This window comes from Carya illinoinensis, chromosome 3 (assembly GCF_018687715.1).
Source record: "Carya illinoinensis cultivar Pawnee chromosome 3, C.illinoinensisPawnee_v1, whole genome shotgun sequence".
NCBI lineage: Eukaryota > Viridiplantae > Streptophyta > Magnoliopsida > Fagales > Juglandaceae > Carya > Carya illinoinensis.
Genome location: NC_056754.1, coordinates 42,380,927 through 42,400,419, shown reverse-complemented (window position 1 = coordinate 42,400,419; position 19,493 = coordinate 42,380,927). Strand labels below are relative to the sequence as shown.

Genomic DNA, 19,493 nt, shown 5'->3' with positions numbered 1-19,493 from the left:
GAAACCTCACATGATCTTTTTACATTGGATCATTCAATTTGTTTAGAGATCAGGCCTCATGATCTGCCATTCCTCCTGTATTCATAGAAAATTTTCAGTCAACAACTTGTTGGTTTTGAGATATAAACTCAAAAATTCATAGTTGATATAATGTCAGAATTCATATTTTGAGATATATAGTTTATAATGTCTTGCAAGTATGATATTGGAATCACAAACCTCTCCTTGCTACTGATTTTTCAATTTTTTTTTTCTTGCTACTGACATTGGCATCACAAACCTCTTCACCATATTGATTTTGATTCTTTAGCTGATAGGATGTCAACGACAACTTCTTCATCTTCTCTTGTTAACCATACTTTGGCGAACAACCCAATATGTATTTGTGGCCAATCCGCTTAACTTAGAACTTCAAATATGATAACAAATCCGGGATGATTATTCTTTGGGTGTCCAAAGTATAATAAACAAGTGGAAAGTATTTTAGAAAGTTTGTTTATTTTACATACATGTGGTTTATTTCTTTGATTTACATACTTAATTTTTTGGTTTTTTTAGGGATTACCACATTGCAACTATTTCAAATGAGCAGATATCAATGAGAAAATAGAAATAGAATGTATGAAGATAGAGATTTAGAGGTTAAGAAATGAGCAAGAGCTTTGAAGAAGAGATGAAGAGATTTTGAAGAGGGAGTTGGAAGTCCACAATGACCGACTGGATATTCAAAAGCAACAAGCAAATATCCGACATGAATGCACGCCTTTTCATATCTATTGTGTGATTTTCATTTTAATTTTATTGTATTTTGTACAATCATAGTGAATACCCACTGATCAAGGCAGCTTGATATATTGTTAATATAGTTGGACAAAAGTTCCAAAAATGTATATACTAGATCCATGTGTATGTAGTCACCATAGTGACCTTAGTATGTTGTAACTTTGTGTATGTAGCTAGGAACTCTATATATGGTAGAACTTTACATATTAGCACTGTAATGTTGAAGGGGCTTATCCAACTGGATTTTGTAAAGCATTTTAGCAATTCTACTTGAGCATTTTAGCAATTATTTTATTTGTGGTAGTATAATTTTATTTACCCCTTCATGCAAGTTTTGATGGCATGAATAAGAAGACAATAAGACATGAGCAGTGCTACAAGCTTCAGTAGGATCCCTCTTCTGTATCAAACTTCATATATTCATAAGACAAAAAATTAAAGTACCCTTTGTATCAACCATTATATATTCATAAATAAAATGTTATAATTTGGGCAGTCTCCAAAAGAAAGACATCCAAGCCTAGAAACCTTTAATACATACATCCATCCATGACAAAAAAATATATATATTGATATGTATGTATATACACAGAAACATCCATTAAGGGACTGATTCATCTTCATCAACTGGAACCTCTACATCAATCTCCTTGGTTGACCAGATAAAGATGAGGAAGTTGATAAATTCAGAATATTTCTTCACCAATTCATGCAAAAAAAAGAACAATCGTGCATTATTATCTTACTTAACTTTAGTCAAATAATAAACCAAAACTGGATACCAACAAAAACATTAATATATCCCTTGCAAAATAATCTAACAAGAAAATGATTGCAATTGACATAAATTCAAGAAAATAAATATCCAACCTTTAGTAGGCAACCAAAGCATAAAATTGCATGGTGAAAATGCAACAAAATGCATGGTGAAAATGCCACACAAAAACCAATTCCTACAAAAACCAAACAACTGTGCATTATTATCTTACTTAACTTCAGTCAAATAATAAACCAAAACTGGATTCCATCTAGAACATTGATATATCCTTTGTAAAATAATCTAACAAGAAAATGATTGCGAGATCCATAAATTCAAGAAAATAAATGTCCAATCTTTAGTAAGCAACCAAAGCATAAAATTGCATGGTGAAAATGCAACAAAATGCATTGTGAAAATGCCACACAAAAAAGGCCAACCCACCCCATCAACGCCATAGCAAGCTCCACTACCCATCAAAAAATTTTAACATTACAAAAAAATATTCCTCAACCCATTTTTCACCAACTACAACAGCCCTTATAACCAGGGTTGTGTCCCAGACAACAGTTCCAACTCAATCTACCCCAATATGTACCTGTGAACCATTAAATAATTACATGTAACTATATAATTCACTTGAAAGAGAGTGACCAAGTTCAAAAAAAAATTACACTTTCTTGAGTCTCATTTACTGCAAAACCAAACTGGGTTCCACTAAATTCCAACATCTTTGTAGTATTTTGTGGTTGCTAATAATATATACAAAACAGTAGATTAATTTAAAGAAAGACATAAGTAAATCAATGGCTGCTAACAATAGAAAAGAAAGAAAATCTAGATTACTTTAATGCATATCAAACACTCTAACTCACCATGCGGCTATAAATCATTAAAAACGTATGATACCTGAATGTGAGCACTCTCTTGAGTCCTAATATCTGCATGTCCAAATAAATTTCTGCATGTTTCTCCTCCATGTGGCTATAAATCATTAAAAATAAGTAAAGTCTAACAAACAATTACACAAGATAGATAAAGCTGAAATTATCATAATGGAGTACTAAGTTGATCTGTTTACGTTTTCCCTGTTGAGTAGCCTTCTTTATTGCCGGTCTGACCCGCTCAATCATTGCTTTCTGTTTGAGAAATGGCGGTCTACCTCTCCCTCTCACTGGAAGGGGACTTAGTACTTTTTTTGAACTTCCCTCTATAGTGATATTGACAGTTGTAACTGCAACGTTGGAACAAGTTTGAAGGGGCAATTTGTTGGTGAGGTAGCCAATGTTTATTGCATGTAACTTATGTATCATATCCCCGGCATTCTCATTAGATGACTTTGCATTTTTGGCAATGTCGTAGCATACCTTGATGATATGTGAATATCTACTCACTTCTAGCCTCGCATCAACTTAGTCATAAGAGCTTCAAGTATGAGTGTATGTCCTTTATGTCTTTTCTCTATCGATATAATATGTATTTTTCTAGCACCTTTTTCATTTTGTTAACTCTCATAATAGCCAATATATGTCTACACAATATCCCTCTCATTTTGAGCAGTGCGCATGAACTCTTCACAGCACATTCAGCCTCATTGAAGTACATCGTTTGGGTCACCTCTTTGATGAAATCATCAACAACAACTTCATCTTCTACATGGTACGTTGCGATTACATCATCTTTCCGGTATAGAGTTGAAAGAACACCAAGCATCCCTATTATCTCTTTTTGAAGTTCTCTAAATTTAGTATTAGTGCATATGTTCTGAAATATCTTTTCAAGTGGAAAGATCGAGACGACAGGAATTGTGACGTTGAATAAATGGAAGTTCACTCAATTTTCATTTTTAATCTTCTTTCGCAATGCATTAAGTTTGTCCTTGAATGTACGTAGCCATCGAAGAAAGCATTCATGCTCTCGTTTCGTTGGGTTGTACTCATCCCAACCCAGAAGATTTCTTTCAAGAATACTGGTACCCAATACGAATGCTCAGCATATAAACTCTACAACTAAGCATTTTCCTGCAAGTTATACATGGTAATTAACACATCCCAATTGTTTTCAAACTCCCCTATGGTTTGAGAGTCATACACACACTTCAGCAAATTAGTTTTCAACCCAGTTTTGTATGCATGATGTGAACCAAGTTTCTCAGGTACTTTTTTTAGTATATACCACAAACAATATCTGTGTCCTATATTGGGAAAGACGAGAGCAATCGCATTCTTCATAGCTCTATCTTGATCTGTGATAATGGCCTTTGGAGCTTCCCCATCTATACAGTTTAGCCAAGTCTGAAACAACCATGCAAATATTTCCGTATCCTCGTTAGAAATCAATCCTATCCCAAAAAAGATTGACTGATGATGGTGGTTTATACCAACAAACGGTGCAAACGGCATCCCATACCTATTTGCCAGGTATGTCATGTCGAATGTCACAACATCACCAAAATATTTGTAAGCTGTCCTACTTCGTGCATCTGCCCATAAGACATTCTTCAACCTCCCATCATCATCGTGGTCGATGTTTGAAAAGAATCCATCATTTTTGTATTGCATCCTAGCAAAATACTGAAGGATGGCTTTAGCGCCACTTTTCCCAAGTTGAAGGTAGCGTTCCTTATCAATATAATTATGACAATTTTTCTCATTGAATGACAAGTTCTCAAACCCACCCACTTCTTGCACAAGTGCTGCAAAACTCTTGTTTAGTCTAATTCCAGCCTCATCATTTGTATCTAACACTCTCTGAACACACTCGCTCACTTCTCTATTGCAGCTAAAGAATCTCGACTTTTATGGACCTAGGCCATGATTGTGGGAATTGTGAACACTCAACAACTTGAACACTCCATCCATGAACTTAGCATTTATCTTTGTCTTATAGTCAGTCTATGACATCGGACGTGGCCTCGCAATATTTGTCGTCCGGTTCCATGCCTTCCCACCACGAGAACAACAAAGCATGATATATATGAGGCTCCCATCCTCAAACCTATGACTCATTTATGTCATTATCTCAAAACCGCATTGTTTCCCATAGCCTTTATAATAAGAAATTAACTCGTCTTGAGATTTGAAGACCGTCCCCACCTTCAGCTCCTCAATAATATCAGCCCCCTCATTATGCATTGTATTTCTATCTTGGCCTCATTGTCATCTTTAGATTCAGAGGATGCAGACAAGATTTCAACCTCCCTCGAGTCAGGTGTGGGCTCTTGAATTTCTTCAACATGGCTGGAGCTTGTAGATGGAATACCAATCAAAGAAGGGGGAGTTGATGACTGAAATTCTAGCATAAGATTTTCTTGCAGTTTACAACAATAAAAACCAATATTTAAATCGATAGAAGCATTTTTAAAAATACACACCCTACTTAAAAAATGAATTCATCACCTGACAAGTCCATGAACATGGGTTGGCATTACGACAAGGTAAGAAAGGTGGTAATAAAGCATGTGGCATTGGTGCACGACCCCCATGCATATGGCTTGAGAAATCTAGATAAAAGGATATTGGTATCACCTAACATATAGATCAATAATGAAAATTAACTAAAGATTTAGTAATAAATATAGACATTAATAAAACTATGGTGTCAAATTAATATTCAAAGTACCTAGGTTGTTGGATGATAGATGCATTTGTGCTAGGAGGTGTTGACAAATATGTATAAAATGATCTTGGTATCACCTAAAATGTCAACAACCATGTCATGATAATGAGTAAAAAAATTGAAAGAGGTGAGAATACTCCACATACCTGAGCTGATGGATAAATTGATGGATTTGTGCCAAGAGGTGTTATAGGAGATGCATGCTCTTTCCCTTTCCCTTTCTCCATCTACATGGTATTTACTAATATTTTGAACAAATAAGAACTTATAGGAGAACCAAAAAAGAAAAAAAACAAGCCTCCCAATTAAATGAAATTCCTCAAACGATATATAACATCAAGAAAGAAAAAGACTTTAATAAATTAAGAACATGCATTTTAGTTTTTTATTTTTTATTTTTCAACTGATAAAAGTTTTCACTTCCAATTACCACTCGATTATTAACATTTATACTAAAAGTCAATAATTATATGGCCATAATAAGCTCATCCATTGTTTAAGGAATTGCCTCTAGAAATAAGATCTTCCCCCCATATGGAAGTTAAGAGTTTGTTTGGCGAGTTTAAGCTATTTCTTGTATCCTTCTTGAAAAATATATAATAATTTTATTCAATAAATTAGATAAAAGCATCAAATAATGATTAGGAATAGTTGATTGAAATATTTAAACAAATATTTCTTCATATTTATATTGTACTGTAATGAATTCTTGACCAATCAAATTCTGAACAAAAAAATAGTGGAAGAATCATCCTTTGCCTAGAAATAACGACTTTACTGAAATCTGGTTCAAACACTATTTTTGAGATTGATAGATACATCGACATTAAAACTTAACAAAATTTTAAATATATTCATTTTGAGCGAAGACCAATTAATAGAGATATGTTGTAGGAAACAAACACTACCTGAGAACCATTAGTTCATGAAGTCGGGTCCAAGGTTCTGTTGTATTTGTTAATAACTTTATCTAGTATAAACAAAAGCAAATGCATAATGTGGATTGTTGGATACAGAAAAAGAGAAATCTAGATATCCTGAAACATAGGATACACGAATTTGTTATCTCAGAACTCAGCAAACACTATCTGAGATAGTCGCGCACAGAGGATAATGTCGTGTGTAGAAGACACCGTCAGCGTAGAGGAAACCGGCCAAAAGGTAGAGGAAGAGATTTGGGGGAGATGAAGGAAAAATCAGAAAATGGGTTGCTGTGTTGAGGAGAGACCAGAGACTGAAAAGAAGAAGAAAGCTTACTTCTATTTTAATTTCCCCCTTTCTTTTGTTTTTGTTTGTTTTTTTTAATAATATACTAAACATCTGCCAAGGCCACCTTAGCATGGGTGTGCGATGGTTACACACGTTTTTTTGTACGTAGCACTACTGCTCTCCAATCTTGATGTACAACATAGGATTTTTATCTTGTAGCAGCCACCTCGATTAGTCGATCCTAATTCTACTAAGAGAATTTCTATAAAGCACGCCGGTCATTAAGCGTGGATTGTAAAACCTTTATGTTATCATACATGAAATGTCTATTCTACCCTTAGTTAGGTTGAACCCTTTGTTTTCATTCGTTGTTCTACCAAATACCACTCTCCTTTTTATTCTTCTTTTCTTTCTCCTTGTAAGAGAGCATGCGATAGAAGGTTTTTTTTTTTTTTTTTTAATTTTAATTTTTTTAATTTTAAATAATCTAAAAGGAGTTTCATTGCTTTATGCGACTGTTTGAAAGTTTATTCTCCAATTGATGGAAATTCTAGGGCTTTCTGTAAAAAAAATTGTCTAAGAGAGATTTGACTGCGGTCTCTAAGGAAATTTCTCAAGGCCAATTTCAGGGATTTCTTAACCTTTTTTATTGATAAAAACTAACAGCAAACTGATGCTTCAAAGCTCATCTCAGAACTCTGTTATTTTTGCAAAATTACTAAAAGCAATATGAAAAACACTATCTTAAAAAATAACACAATCACGTTTTTAGGTTTAACCTGCCAATGACTAACAATTCAATAACTTTAGATGCATTTAACTATTATTTCACTACTTGAGCAACACATTGCACGCTCAAATCAATTCTAAAAACAAATGATAGTTTAATATAGATTAAAACCAATCAATAGTGTGGCAAATTTCTAGATGCTCCCAACACTTACCTTCATTTAGGCAATAGGCTTCTTAGTACTGTAGGAGGAGGGCAACACGAATGAAAAGGGACTCGAATCTCGTGCGGGAGGGAGGGCGAATGCGAATGATTATGAAATTTTTTGTTTTACAATTTTTCTTTCTTTAACTTAACTTATCCACGTGTGCATTTCGTGCACTACATAGGGCTTTCCTGTAGTGCAACTCCGTCTGTTAACTCTATTGGTAAAATCTTGAGAAAAATGGAGCCCGTTGCCTCTGTACCATTGCATTTCCATATTAACTCACTCCCTCCCATTCAACTACCTTTCGAATTCTTATTCATCTTTATCAGAATTCATAAGAATCCACGCTTTGATTCTAACTAATGGGTCTCACAAAAACCTCCTCCTCTCTACAAAGCTCCTTACTTTGGCCTCTAGCGTAGCTTACACCATGGAATATGTACGAAAGTTGTTTGAGACAATGATCGAGAGGGATGTTTTTGTTTGGAACACCTTGATTAGGGGATATACTGATCAGGGTCCTTGTCGAGAAGCCATAGCTCTTTATAGAACCATGCATCAGACTGGGGTGTTACCCAATAATTATACCTTCCCTTTTGTGGTTAGGTCTTGCGGCGTGCTCTTGGCTTTGATAGAAGGAAAAGAAGTGCATTGTAACATAACTAAGATTGGGTTTGTTCAGCATGTATGCTCAAAGTGGGCAGACTTTAAATTCAGAGGTCGTTTTTGGGGATATGTTTGTGAGGAATGTAGTTTCTTGGATAGTGATGATTGCAGGCTATGTGCAGAATGACATTTTTTAAAAAGGGTTGATTGTCTTCAGGGAGATGGTGGCTTCAAGGACCCAGCCTAATGTAGTTACGCTTGAGAGCATTCTTCCTGCCTGTGTGAGTGTGGAATTTTTGGATTTGGGAACGCTGATTCATGGTTGTGGAATCAAAGTGGGAGTGGACTCGGATATTTCACTGACGAATGCTTTTTTTGCATTTTACGCAAGTGTGAGAGTGCTGATTTGTTGAGATCTTTGTTTGACAAGATGGTGGTAAGAAACTTGGTCTCATGGAATGCAATGATTGCTGCTTATGAACAAAATAATGCCTGCAGGAATGCAGTAAAGGTCTTTCGTAGGATGATCAACAAAAAGGTTGATTATGACTATATCACAATGGTCAGTATTATTACAGCCTGTGCTAGTTTGGGAACACTGAGTACTGGAATATGGTTGCACGAGCTGGTTAGAATTAAAGGTTTTGAAACTAATGTTTATGTAACGAATGCATTTATTGATATGTATGCAAAGTGCGGAAACATAGATTTGGCCAAGGATGTTTTCAAGAGACTGCCTCATGCAATTACGGTGTCCTGGAGTTCAATAGTAGTGGCTTGTGCATCTCATGGCCATGGAGATGATGCTCTCAAACTCTTCTCACAAATGAAAGAACGGGTAATTACACCAAATAGCTTCACCTTCACCGCAGTTTTGACTGCTTGTAGGCATTCGGGTCTAGTAGAAGGAGGAAACATTTTGAAAGCATGACAAAAGAGTACTCAATCGTGCCTGGTTTAGAACAGTGTGCTTGCATGGTTGATCTTCTTGGTTGAGCTGCTTGCTTGAAAGAGGCTTATGAGTTTCTTGAGCGGATGCCAGTTGAGCCAAATGCGAGTGTTTGGGGAGCTTTGCTTGGTGCTTGCAGAAAACACAGCGACGTCGATCTAGCTGAGCTTGTGACAGACAAGTTGTTTCAATTGGACCCTAAACTTGTAACTTTTTATTAAGGCTGTGCATCCGGACCAGATTTTTATCAGGTCTGGCCTGAAAACCGCATATCCGGAAGATCCGGGCGGTTAATACTATGCGGTTAAGATAAATTTGTAACCGCCCGGATTTGGACACGGATCTGGTTTGGCCATGCTGTTATCTCTGACCACACCGCACTATTTAAACAAAATTACTGATTAGGTCAAGCCGAAACACTTTTCATCCCAACCTCCAAGTGACATCCTCGATTCCTCGCTCTCTCTGGCCAAAACCTTAAGCCATTTTCTCCCTCTCTTCAGTCTCGATCATCTCACCCTCTCTTTAGTGTCATCAACACAGACCCATCATGGCACGGTGTCCAGGTTCGTTGACGACTAGCTCATAAAGATGAATCTTGGAGGGGTTCACGACTGTAAGGGTTCCTTGCTCTTAGTTACCCTCTTCTTTAGGTTTGTCTTGCTTTTAAGGATGCATACCCCACACAAAAGGCTCCAAAGAACCAACCACCACTCTCTATTCTTTTTTAATTCCTTCACTTGAAAAAGGAGTTATTCTAATTCAATCGCACTCAAAGGACATCATGGGGTTTAAGGTGTAAGTAACTTTATGGTTGAATATATTGATTTTATCTTTTGAAATGTTGAGTCTGTAGTCATTTATGCCATCAGAATGTACTAATATCATATGAATTTAGTGGGTATTTCCTCTGTTTCCCACTTTGGCTAGATCTAAGTTTATGTGTTTGTAGATCTGAGTTTATGTGCTTGTAGATCTAAGTTTCTATGTTTATAGATCTGCTTTTTGGTTTCAGATTTGTTGGTATGCTACCCGTGTTTATTCAATCTCAAATCTAAGTTTCTGTTTTTTCCTTCCCTTTTTTATTGTAGGTTTTGGGTTTTATTAGTCTCTCATGGTGGGTTACTTGTTTGGGTTTCTTCATAACTAACATATAGGATGCACCAGTTTCTCTCTACTTCTGGTTCTCTATTTATCTTCTAATCTTCTTGTTTACTCTTTGAGCATGGTAGGATTTTGAAGCTTATATTTTTAGGTCGGCTTCAAAAGAGGATGCCCAATAATTTTCTTCAACCAGGTGATCTATCCATCTTTCCCTATTCTAACTCTGTAGTATTACCATTCCCAATCTGTCAATTATTTAGTTTTGGAGTCATATGAAAAGTCTGGTGTATATTTATGAAAATATCACTATATATATTTCATTTAGTGAACGAATTAATTAATTGATTGTATCGAGAACATCTTGCATGAAATCAATACTTTGTGGAGCTTAGATTGGGTTTTGTACGTGGTCCACGAATCAATTCTCACAATTTTTTCTTTTCATCTAGAGAATGACATGATTATGGAAACATTAAATAGATCTGGGTAAGGAAATTTGAGATCTAGATTTTTTTTTTTCTTGATTATGGTTCAATGGCTTTCATATGGATTCTAAAGACCGGTAAGGGGTAGGAGCATTTGAGTGTTAAGAGAGGCTGTTCATGAAGTACGTGATTTGGATTAATGTGCTATCCAATATTCATTTTTAACACATGACACAATATCTTGATCAACTTTTTTATCACAACTTTCACTATTTACTTCGACTGAGGATATTATTTAATGTTTTCAAGATTAGATCAGCCTATTGTGTATAACAATGTTTTCCCTTCTTTCTTCTTGAATTGCTCTGTTTATCCTGTGTTTTGTGCCCTTCATTCTTGTCTTTTCTGTTTTCTATAATTGGTCCACCCTCCCCACTAAATGAGTTTTTCTTAACTTTTGTTTGACTGAATTCAACACTATACAGGTCTCTTGAGTTTCTATTTTGTTATTTTTGTGGCACTAAATGATGTAATGAAACTCCCATGTTCACAAGCAATTTCTAACTGAAAGAAGACATTCTTTTTAGCTTTTGCAAAATATGTTACACTTTCAATAGGAAATAAGGAGTGAAGTCTGAATTTTGTTTTGGTTGACATGTCTAGGAGGATTAAGAGAGGTATCTTAAATCACGGTATTTATCATTTTGTCTTGCAAATTAGATGGTCTGCAATGCTTTTCTCTTTGTTCTAATAAGCTTATGGAATGCATTTCGATGCTATGGTATGGTTCTATTATAGTTGCTGCAATTACTAATCAATTTGATGGTGAAATATCTAGTCTAATTGTGCAGCTTACCCCAAATCTGGATTGAAGATATGAAGAGTAGTGACATTGTTTTTTTTTTATCGGTTAAGAGTAGTGACGTTGTATTAGTTTAATTAATTGTGATGTATTATTATTTATTTTTTTCTTTCTAAATTTATGTTTTGCATTGTTATGTAACAACAATATTACCATTTTGCATTTATATTATTCATCAATTTATTTTTTAAAAAAACTTTAAAGTGTTTAAATTATTAAAAAAAAATTGGGCAATTTGAACATGATATTAGATTTTTTATTTTTTTTAAAAAAGTGCTATAATTTTTTTTTAGAGTTACAAAGTTTTTTTTCTTTTTAAAAAAAATTATTACAAAACCCTGATTGAATCTAGGTTATAACCCGGATATCTGAGTTTTAAGCTAACAAAAAAAAAAACAAAGTAAAAAATCTAGATATCCGGGTTACAACCCGGATATCAGGATTGAATCTGGTATCTGCCTGGAATGAATTCGGATTGTATCCAAGCGGATAATCGCCCATTTTTTAAATTTGGATCCGGATCCGGTTATGATCGGATATCTAGATCTGGATCCGGATAAACACCCTTACTTTTTATGTCTTTATGTCGAATATATATGCTGAAGCTGGTAGATGTGAAGATGTAGTGAGGTTGAAAAACCTGATGCCAGTAAAAGAAATGAAAAAGATGCCTGGCCATAGTCAGGTTGAGGTGAATCAGAGATTCCATAGACTTATGTCAGGTTCAGTATCTCGGCCTTTTTGGGCGGCTTACAAATGCTAGGATGCTGCATGAACACATAATTTTGGAGGAAGAACCTATTTAGTGAAACTTGGTGATTCCACATTGATATTGATTTTTGTGCATTTTTGGCACAACATATACCAAAAAGTATTATACTAAGGGTCCAAGGTGGGGAGGCCTAAATCCCCTCCTATTCGGCAGGCCCACCTACACGGTCCAAAGGCCCCCAAGCCCAAGGGATTGGGCCTCCAACAAGGCCCCAAATAGACTGCGGGCTGCTCACCACCATTCTGACTTGCTAGGTCATCATCCACTAATAAGGGATCCAGTGGGTCCCATAATGGCAGGGACATTTCAAACACCTCCCTTGAGGGTCAAATAAGGTCGGAAGGAAATTCTGATTTTAGCATCGGAAGCATTTCCATACCCCTTCAAGGCCTCTCGGTTCTCTTGTTGCAGGCTCATACAGAGCGCTCATGAGTGACAAACATCTCCACAACACAATGGATATATGTATATTACTGATGTTATGTAAAAGTTTCTCGTAGTTGCAATAGTCTTTATTCAATCTTATTGGCTGCCAAAATCCTTTTTTATTTCTTTGGTCTTCCCTTTTGTTCTATTTTCTACCGTCAATTCTTCTAGGTCCGCGTCTTGTTATTGCAACTAGTACATCTCACTCTCTAAACCGTCTGTACTTCATTTGTATTTTTCTTTATTCTTTCTTTTAGATGCTCACTTTTTTCTAAGGACTTATCCCAGTTTTATAAATATTTTTCTACTCCATTTAAATAAATCCTAAAAGTCAACTTGTCCTTACTGCAGCTGGTAGATACATTTCGAAAACAACTCAAAAATCAATGCAGCAATTATTAGTCAGCCTGAGGTGATTTTGGGTGTTCTAGTCAGGGTGTAAACAAGACAATTTTGAACAAAGTTCTAAGTGGTCAAAGTTTGTTGATTTAATTTTCATTCAAAAGCAAGCTGTTTTGAGTTATTTAATTATAAAAAATAGATTATTTAAATTATATTTTATGATTTTGTTTATAAGTCGAACTAAGTTTTATACGAATTATATAGTTTAATTCACAGATCGCTTATGAATAAATGAGTAGTGCTATTTTTTACCCTCCTTTTGATCATTATTCCTGATGTAATACCAAAGAGTGGAAAACTATTTATTATTTATTTGTTTTTCAATCATTTGATAACACATAAGGGAGATGAATAGTATTTTTCTCAATTTAGACCTAACCAGTCTCTAGTAGTATTATCTATTTATTTACTGCCCTAATTCTGACGAAATTTCGGCAGGGGGGTAAAAAGGCATTCGACTAGTCCAATATCAGTGCTCCAATGGGCCGCGCACATTGGAATGAGCTATCACCATCATGTCTGGTTTACCACCAAGTTTGAAAAAACAGAAGGAAAAATGAGTGTATATTGATATTTTCAATCATTATTAAAGAAGAACTCGGAAAATCACCATTTCATTGCTGGAATGCCTGTAAATATAAATATTTTACAAACTTGTGTGCATTAATTTTTTTATCGTCATACAGAGAGAGAGAGAGAGAGAGAGAGAGAGATTTAGTATGATTGAGTTTCTATGTCTTGAAACAAAGCAAGTAAGTTTGATCTTCTAACAATTGAGGGCTTGCCACTTCGACCATCTGATCAAGAATATAAAAGCTGTTTCAGCTCTACATCTAAAGAAACAAAAACTCACGAAATGAAGCCAGAAGTACATTTAGTAATTGCATTGCCATTACCTCAAAACCGGTCTTTTGATAAAGTCCTTGTGCAGGTATGTTGCTTCTATGCACATGCACATATACCTGTTCCACGCCTGCTGCAAAAAGAACAGATCAGAAGAGAAAATTTTCCTATTTCAATCATGTGTTCCACATCAGAGTTTTTACATCTCTTAGGGTGTCAATGAAAGATGTATGCCTCGACTTTCGTATTACCATCAGATTTGGCTGATTCAATGGCAAAATGCAACATGATGCTTGCAATACCCTGGCGACGTGCTGATTTGGCCACGCATAAGTTTGCTATATAACCATATCTATTTGGGTCAGTTTTGTTGATGCTGCAGAAGAGTGGAGTTTTCACCCTTTCCTGTGACAGAAATTAAATCCATTGCAAGTTTGTCCAAAGGATTGGATTAGACAGGGTAAACACAAAGGATTGAAGCTGCTAATTTAAACAAAACATAATTCTACCCCAGGAAAAGTCTCTCCATGCAACAAGTACCGGAAGCTCAAATCAAGGGTTCCAACAACACTTTTCAGTACAGTGCGTTTTACATTCCTCACTTCCTTTTTAACCTGAAGAATTTGATAGCAGAACACTGCATGAGGAGCTTAATCTAATCACACAAGTAATGATTCCATAATCTTTTTTCCCATCATAATAAAGAGAAACTGAGAGAAGGTTTTTTTTACCAACCAGTTCAACTCACCCGAACCAGTGGCATTCAACCAAGATACAAACTAAATCAAACCAAAGGCTATGATCTTAGCGGATTGGTTTCATACCGTGACAATGCACATGCATTTCTGCCCGTTTTGCCCTCTGCATCGCCTTTTTATGGCATTAAACTCCTATACAACAAAAAAGTAACCTTTAAAGAACTTCATGCATAAATTATATGTAATTGAAGTTATATCAAACAATTTAAACAGTAAGGTGATCTGTCCTACCTGCTCTGCAAATTTCCTTTTGAAGTTATCGACATATCTGTGTTAAGCAAGCATAGATAGAATTAGTGGCTGGTCTCCAATTCTTCCTCTTTTTATGCATAGATGCAGTTAACCCATTAGAGGCTGAACTCATGCCAAATAGCCTACCATTGGCAGGGCATCAAAGAATGAAACTTAATACGCGATAAAGAATCGAAAAATCTGGTCTCTTCCTAATTGTCAACCCCTCTCAGCTACATTTTTCAGTTTCTCTAATGGTTGGTAAAGTCTGTTTCTGTATCATTTCAAGGCCATAATGGGCCAGAGTAATATGTCCAAGATTTCCTAACACCAGAATGAAACCATTATCTTGGATGAAATGGTTCAGATTTATTCATAGCAGCTCCCAACTTAATTACATACGATGATTATAGGTTGTAAACCAAACAACTCCCCCCCCCCCCCTCTCCCGGGGCCAACAACCAAAAAAAAAAAAAAGTGACTTTCTGGCATTAAACTCCTATGCAGGTATGAAAAAGTTACCTTTCGTAAGTTTTATTTTCCCAGTGACTTTCTGCTCGTAGCCATGCTGCTGTCTACCACAGAATAAAAAAAAAACATACAAAATAAACACTTTATTTATTAACAAAAGATTTAATATACAAGTTTTAGGGGAACAAAAAAAAGGGACAAACATACGCCTCACTAATTTTTGTGGTTTAAGGTTTCTATTTTGGTTTCTGTTTTTATCTTATAATTGCAAGGTGATGATAAGTCACGTACCCAATACTCTTCATCGAGCACGGCCTCGCGAGCCACGAACTGTCCGAACTGAAGCCGTTTCTCTTGATCTAGTTCCTGATCCGACGGCTGCAGCCGGTCAAATCGGAGATCGGACGGCGTTGAGGACTCGAATTGAGTAGTCGCTGGATTCGGAATCTGCACAGAGAGTTCTTCCTTCTTCCTTGTATAAGAAGGCTTGGAATCCTTTGCCCTATGAATAACATAGAAAAAACCACCAGAGCTTAAGCTTATAGCTATACATACAGATATAAATATAAACATAAGATAATCAGAGGAGCAGAAACGATTGGGGTCTGGAGTTAGAGAAAGAAATGACTCTCAGAAATTGAGAGAAAGCAACAAAGAAATGTATGAAACTCACATCGTCCAAGAGGCCTTGATTGTTCGAGATTTTTTATGATTTCGAAATCCAGCGGTAGAAAATGTCAAGAATTCAGGTCCGTGAATAGAAATCGTCGACATCGCAGCTTTGATTCCTCCAGATTTATTATTTTTCACTCTTATCTTCAACACTGAAACGAAACGAGAATGATTTCCCTTTTACGATGATTTGGGCGATAAAACTTAAAGAGAGATAAGAGGGAAAGGGTACTATCTCCGAAGCTAATATATGGACTTTCCAAACAGTTTCAGACAAAATTAGAAAAAACATGTTCGAACCTGCAAACAGTTTGACAACCTGAACATTTCTGTTTATCTTTTTCTTTTTCTTTTTTTAGATACAAGGGAAAATGATATTTACCTCGCTCTTACCATTCAAAATTTCCGTTTGAATTTTTAATTAAGTGATTATTATGTAGTTGTATATTTTTTTAAATTTTTTTAATAGTTAAGAATATTTAAAAATATTTTATAAAAAATGATAAAAAAAACTACATATTTATGTTTTTCTTGAGATATTTAGCTTTATTTTATAATAATTAATCTTAATATTAATAGATATTACGATATTAAAGAGATTGATATAAAGAATAATATTATATACAGTTTTAAAGTATATAAATTTTATATAATTTCATATTAATTTTAAGTGATTTTATAACATGGATGATGTCAAGTATAAAGCATAGATAAATTTATATTTTCCTTGAATTAGAATAATATTGAAATGGGCTTAAAGATTTTAGTAGGCAATGAGATACTAGATTGCTACATATTAGTGATATCATCCCACTTCATAAAAGTTGCACATATTATTATAGAATGTTTTTTTATTTTTAATTTTTTCAGTAAAATGATTAAAATTATTAAGTTAAATTGTTGGTTTGATCATTTCATTTCATTTCATATAATTATTATAATTTTTTTAATCTTTTATATAAAATATAATAAATAATTTAAAATTTTAAAATTTTAAAATAAAAAATAATATTAAAATATTATATTAATATTTAATTTAATTTTTAATAAAATATCTAATCTCAATTTTATCTTAATTGCGAAACCAAATGAGATATTTGGTGAAGTTTTATCGACATAATAAGAGGACGTGGAATCAACTCAGCCGGGATTTGGACATAAAAGATAGAGATTAGAGGTGGGCCAAAAAATGCAAAGATAATGATGAATGGTTGCGTCCAGCTCTCTCGTTTTAAGTTTTGGAAACAGTAACTACCGGCACTGCACATGAGTACCATAAATGGTGTTTTGTCTTTTTATTCGCATGTTAAGGTTTGTGTGTGGGAGAATGAAGGTGGTTTTTGAATGACTGCACAAATTTGGGGGCGCAAAGTCAAACTCCATACAGTTGGGTGGAACAAAACCGGTTGCGGCTTTCGTGTTTTGGATTTCGTTGCCAGACATAACAAGTGGATCCTTAGAAGCCACCTCTGACCTCCCCTCCTTTCTGATCAAACCTAACATCAGACATTGATATTGAGTATTTCGTAATGAAAAATGATATTTACAGTCATTATTATATAAATGATATGTAATTATTTAAAAATAAATAAATTAATATGGAACTTATATAAAAAAAATTAATTTTTTAATCGTAGATCTCACTTATTTTTAAAGTAATTGAGCAATATTTATAATTCTACAACTGTATATAACATTACTCTTTGGCAATATGCTATATTTCAATTCTTTTATAAATCATTTATCAAGTATGATTGGAATGATAATATTTAAAACACATAACGTTATTATTCTTACACATTTACAATTGTTCTTGTGATACGAAATTATTTAGGATTTGTTTGGATGATTAGATGAAGGCATCTCTTATCTAAATATCGTTCAAATATAAATATTTTGTTATAAACTATCTTGAATTGTATGACCACATTTAGCTAGCCGTTAAATGTATAGTGCTAGTCGTCAAATGCATAGTACTAACATAGTGAGTTAGCTGTAAAATATATAGTGCATAGTGCTAGCATAGAAAGTTAGTCGTAAAATACATAGTGCTAGTCGTAAAAAGTATAGTCCCATTTGTACTCCTATATATATCGTTAAATCATTTAAGAAATATATAAGTTTTCATAACCTCTCTGAGCTCTATCTCTTTCTCTCTCATTTTGAAAGTTTTATAACACGTTATATCTCTCTCTTTTCAATAATTTCATAACACGTTATCAGCACGAAAGTTCTGACGATTTTGAAGCTAGTAGTCCTCTACTTCAAGTAAGTTTTTCAATATATTTTTGTAGTTTCCAAAATGAATATGAAATGTTACATTACTTAATGAAAACTCTATACTTATGTTCCTGATTTATATATGTAAAAAATATCAAATCTTACAAAATTAGAATTCGTTGCTCTTGACATTTCTGGGAAAAATTATTTATCTTGGATTCTTGATGCTGAGATCCATCTGGATGCGATGAACCTGAGAGATACAATTAAAGAATGAAATCAAGGGTCCCTGCAGGACCGTGCTAAGGCAATAATTTTCTTTCGGCACCATCTTCATGAAGAATTAAAAACTGAGTATCTAACGATGAAAGATACACTTATTTTGTGAAATGATTTAAGAGAGAGATATGAACACCAGAAAACTGTAATCTTCCCAAAAGCTCGTCATGATTGGATGCACCTGAGGTTGCAAGACTTCAAAAGTGTTAGTGAGTATAACTCTGCACTCTTTAAAATTAGCTCGCTATTGAAATTATGTGGTGAAAAAGTTACTGATGATGACTTGTTAGAGAAGACATATACTACTTTTCATGCCTCCAATGTGCTCCTGCAGCAGCAGTATCGAGAGCGAAAGTTCAAAAAATATTTTGAACTTATATCTTTTCTTCTATTAGCTGAGCAAAATAATGAGCTTTTGTTAAGAAATCACCAGTCACGTCCTACTGGTTCTATATCATTCCCTGAAGTGAATGGTACTAGATTTACATCATTCCCAGAAGTGAATGGTGCATCTTTTCAAAGAAAACGAGGGCGTGAATGTGGTAGGAAAAACTATAGAAGTGGAGGTTCTAGAAGTGACCACACTAAAAGGGACAATAATAGATATACACTGTACCACCAGAAGTGGTTCAACTCAGAGAAGAGCAAAGGTCCTCAAAACAAATTTTTAAAGAAAGATGAAGATGGATGCCATAGATGTGGTATGACTGGACATTGGGCTCGTGTCTGTCGTACAGATAAGCACTTGGTTGACTTATACCAATCTTCTATAAAAGAAAAAATAAAAAAATTTAAAACAAATTTTGTTGAACCATCATATGCTTTAGATTCTATAGATGGAGAAGATATTACAAGCCCTGATGTTTCTGATTTCTTTTTCTAATGGTAGAGTTGATCATGGAAGTGTTCCTTTTTAATTAATATATTTTCTTTATCTTATTATAAAATATTTTTATATTCTGCAATATTTTGTAGTAATGAAAGTTTTATTTATTCTTTTATACTTGTTATAAATTATTGATGATATGATTTATCTGAGAATTGAAATGGAGCATCCCTGAAGGATCGCCCTAAATCAATAATTTTATTGAGTATCTCATATGAGTGATACTTGTACAAAAGCTCATTATGATTTATGTACCTGAAGTTGCATAATTGAAATTGTGGA

At 34.5% G+C, this 19,493-nt stretch overlaps 2 protein-coding genes and 1 pseudogene across 3 annotated transcripts; 1 reads left to right on the top strand and 2 right to left on the bottom strand.

The window, feature by feature from the left end:
- Positions 1-3,549: 3,549 nt before the first annotated feature.
- Positions 3,550-5,385, bottom strand: LOC122304811 (protein FAR1-RELATED SEQUENCE 5-like). Its single transcript, XM_043117074.1, has 2 exons — positions 5,305-5,385; positions 3,550-4,290 (listed from the first exon to the last, which is right to left on the bottom strand). The coding sequence occupies exons 1-2, from the start codon at positions 5,383-5,385 to the stop codon at positions 3,550-3,552; spliced, it is 822 nt and encodes a 273-aa protein (XP_042973008.1).
- A 1,112-nt stretch (positions 5,386-6,497) lies between these two features.
- Positions 6,498-12,250, top strand: LOC122304810 (annotated as a pseudogene).
- Positions 12,251-13,437: 1,187 nt separating this feature from the next.
- On the bottom strand, positions 13,438-16,136 carry LOC122304283. 2 transcript variants are annotated; one of them, XM_043116456.1, is made up of 9 exons: positions 15,828-16,136; positions 15,446-15,656; positions 15,206-15,258; positions 14,684-14,720; positions 14,519-14,584; positions 14,204-14,308; positions 13,946-14,099; positions 13,748-13,827; positions 13,438-13,648 (listed from the first exon to the last, which is right to left on the bottom strand). In XM_043116456.1, exons 1-9 carry the CDS (start codon positions 15,926-15,928, stop codon positions 13,583-13,585), a joined length of 873 nt encoding a protein of 290 aa, XP_042972390.1. In that variant the 5' UTR covers positions 15,929-16,136; the 3' UTR covers positions 13,438-13,582. The 2 variants fall into 2 exon arrangements, with proteins under 2 accessions (XP_042972390.1, XP_042972391.1); XM_043116457.1 differs by having other exon boundaries at positions 13,748-13,824; positions 15,828-16,133.
- Positions 16,137-19,493: the final 3,357 nt, after the last annotated feature.

Coding starts and splice junctions, on each gene's coding strand:
- LOC122304811 (XM_043117074.1), bottom strand. CDS start 5,385: ATGGAGAAAGGGAAAGGGAAAGAGCATGCATCTCCTATAACACCTCTT. Junction 4,291..5,304: donor CAATTTATCCATCAGCTCAG/GTATGTGGAGTA, acceptor GAGTGTGTTCAG/AGAGTGTTAGATACAAATGA.
- LOC122304283 (XM_043116456.1), bottom strand. CDS start 15,928: ATGTCGACGATTTCTATTCACGGACCTGAATTCTTGACATTTTCTACC. Junction 13,828..13,945: donor TGAATCAGCCAAATCTGATG/GTAATACGAAAG, acceptor TTCTTTTTGCAG/CAGGCGTGGAACAGGTATAT. Junction 13,649..13,747: donor ATCAAAAGACCGGTTTTGAG/GTAATGGCAATG, acceptor ATTCTTGATCAG/ATGGTCGAAGTGGCAAGCCC.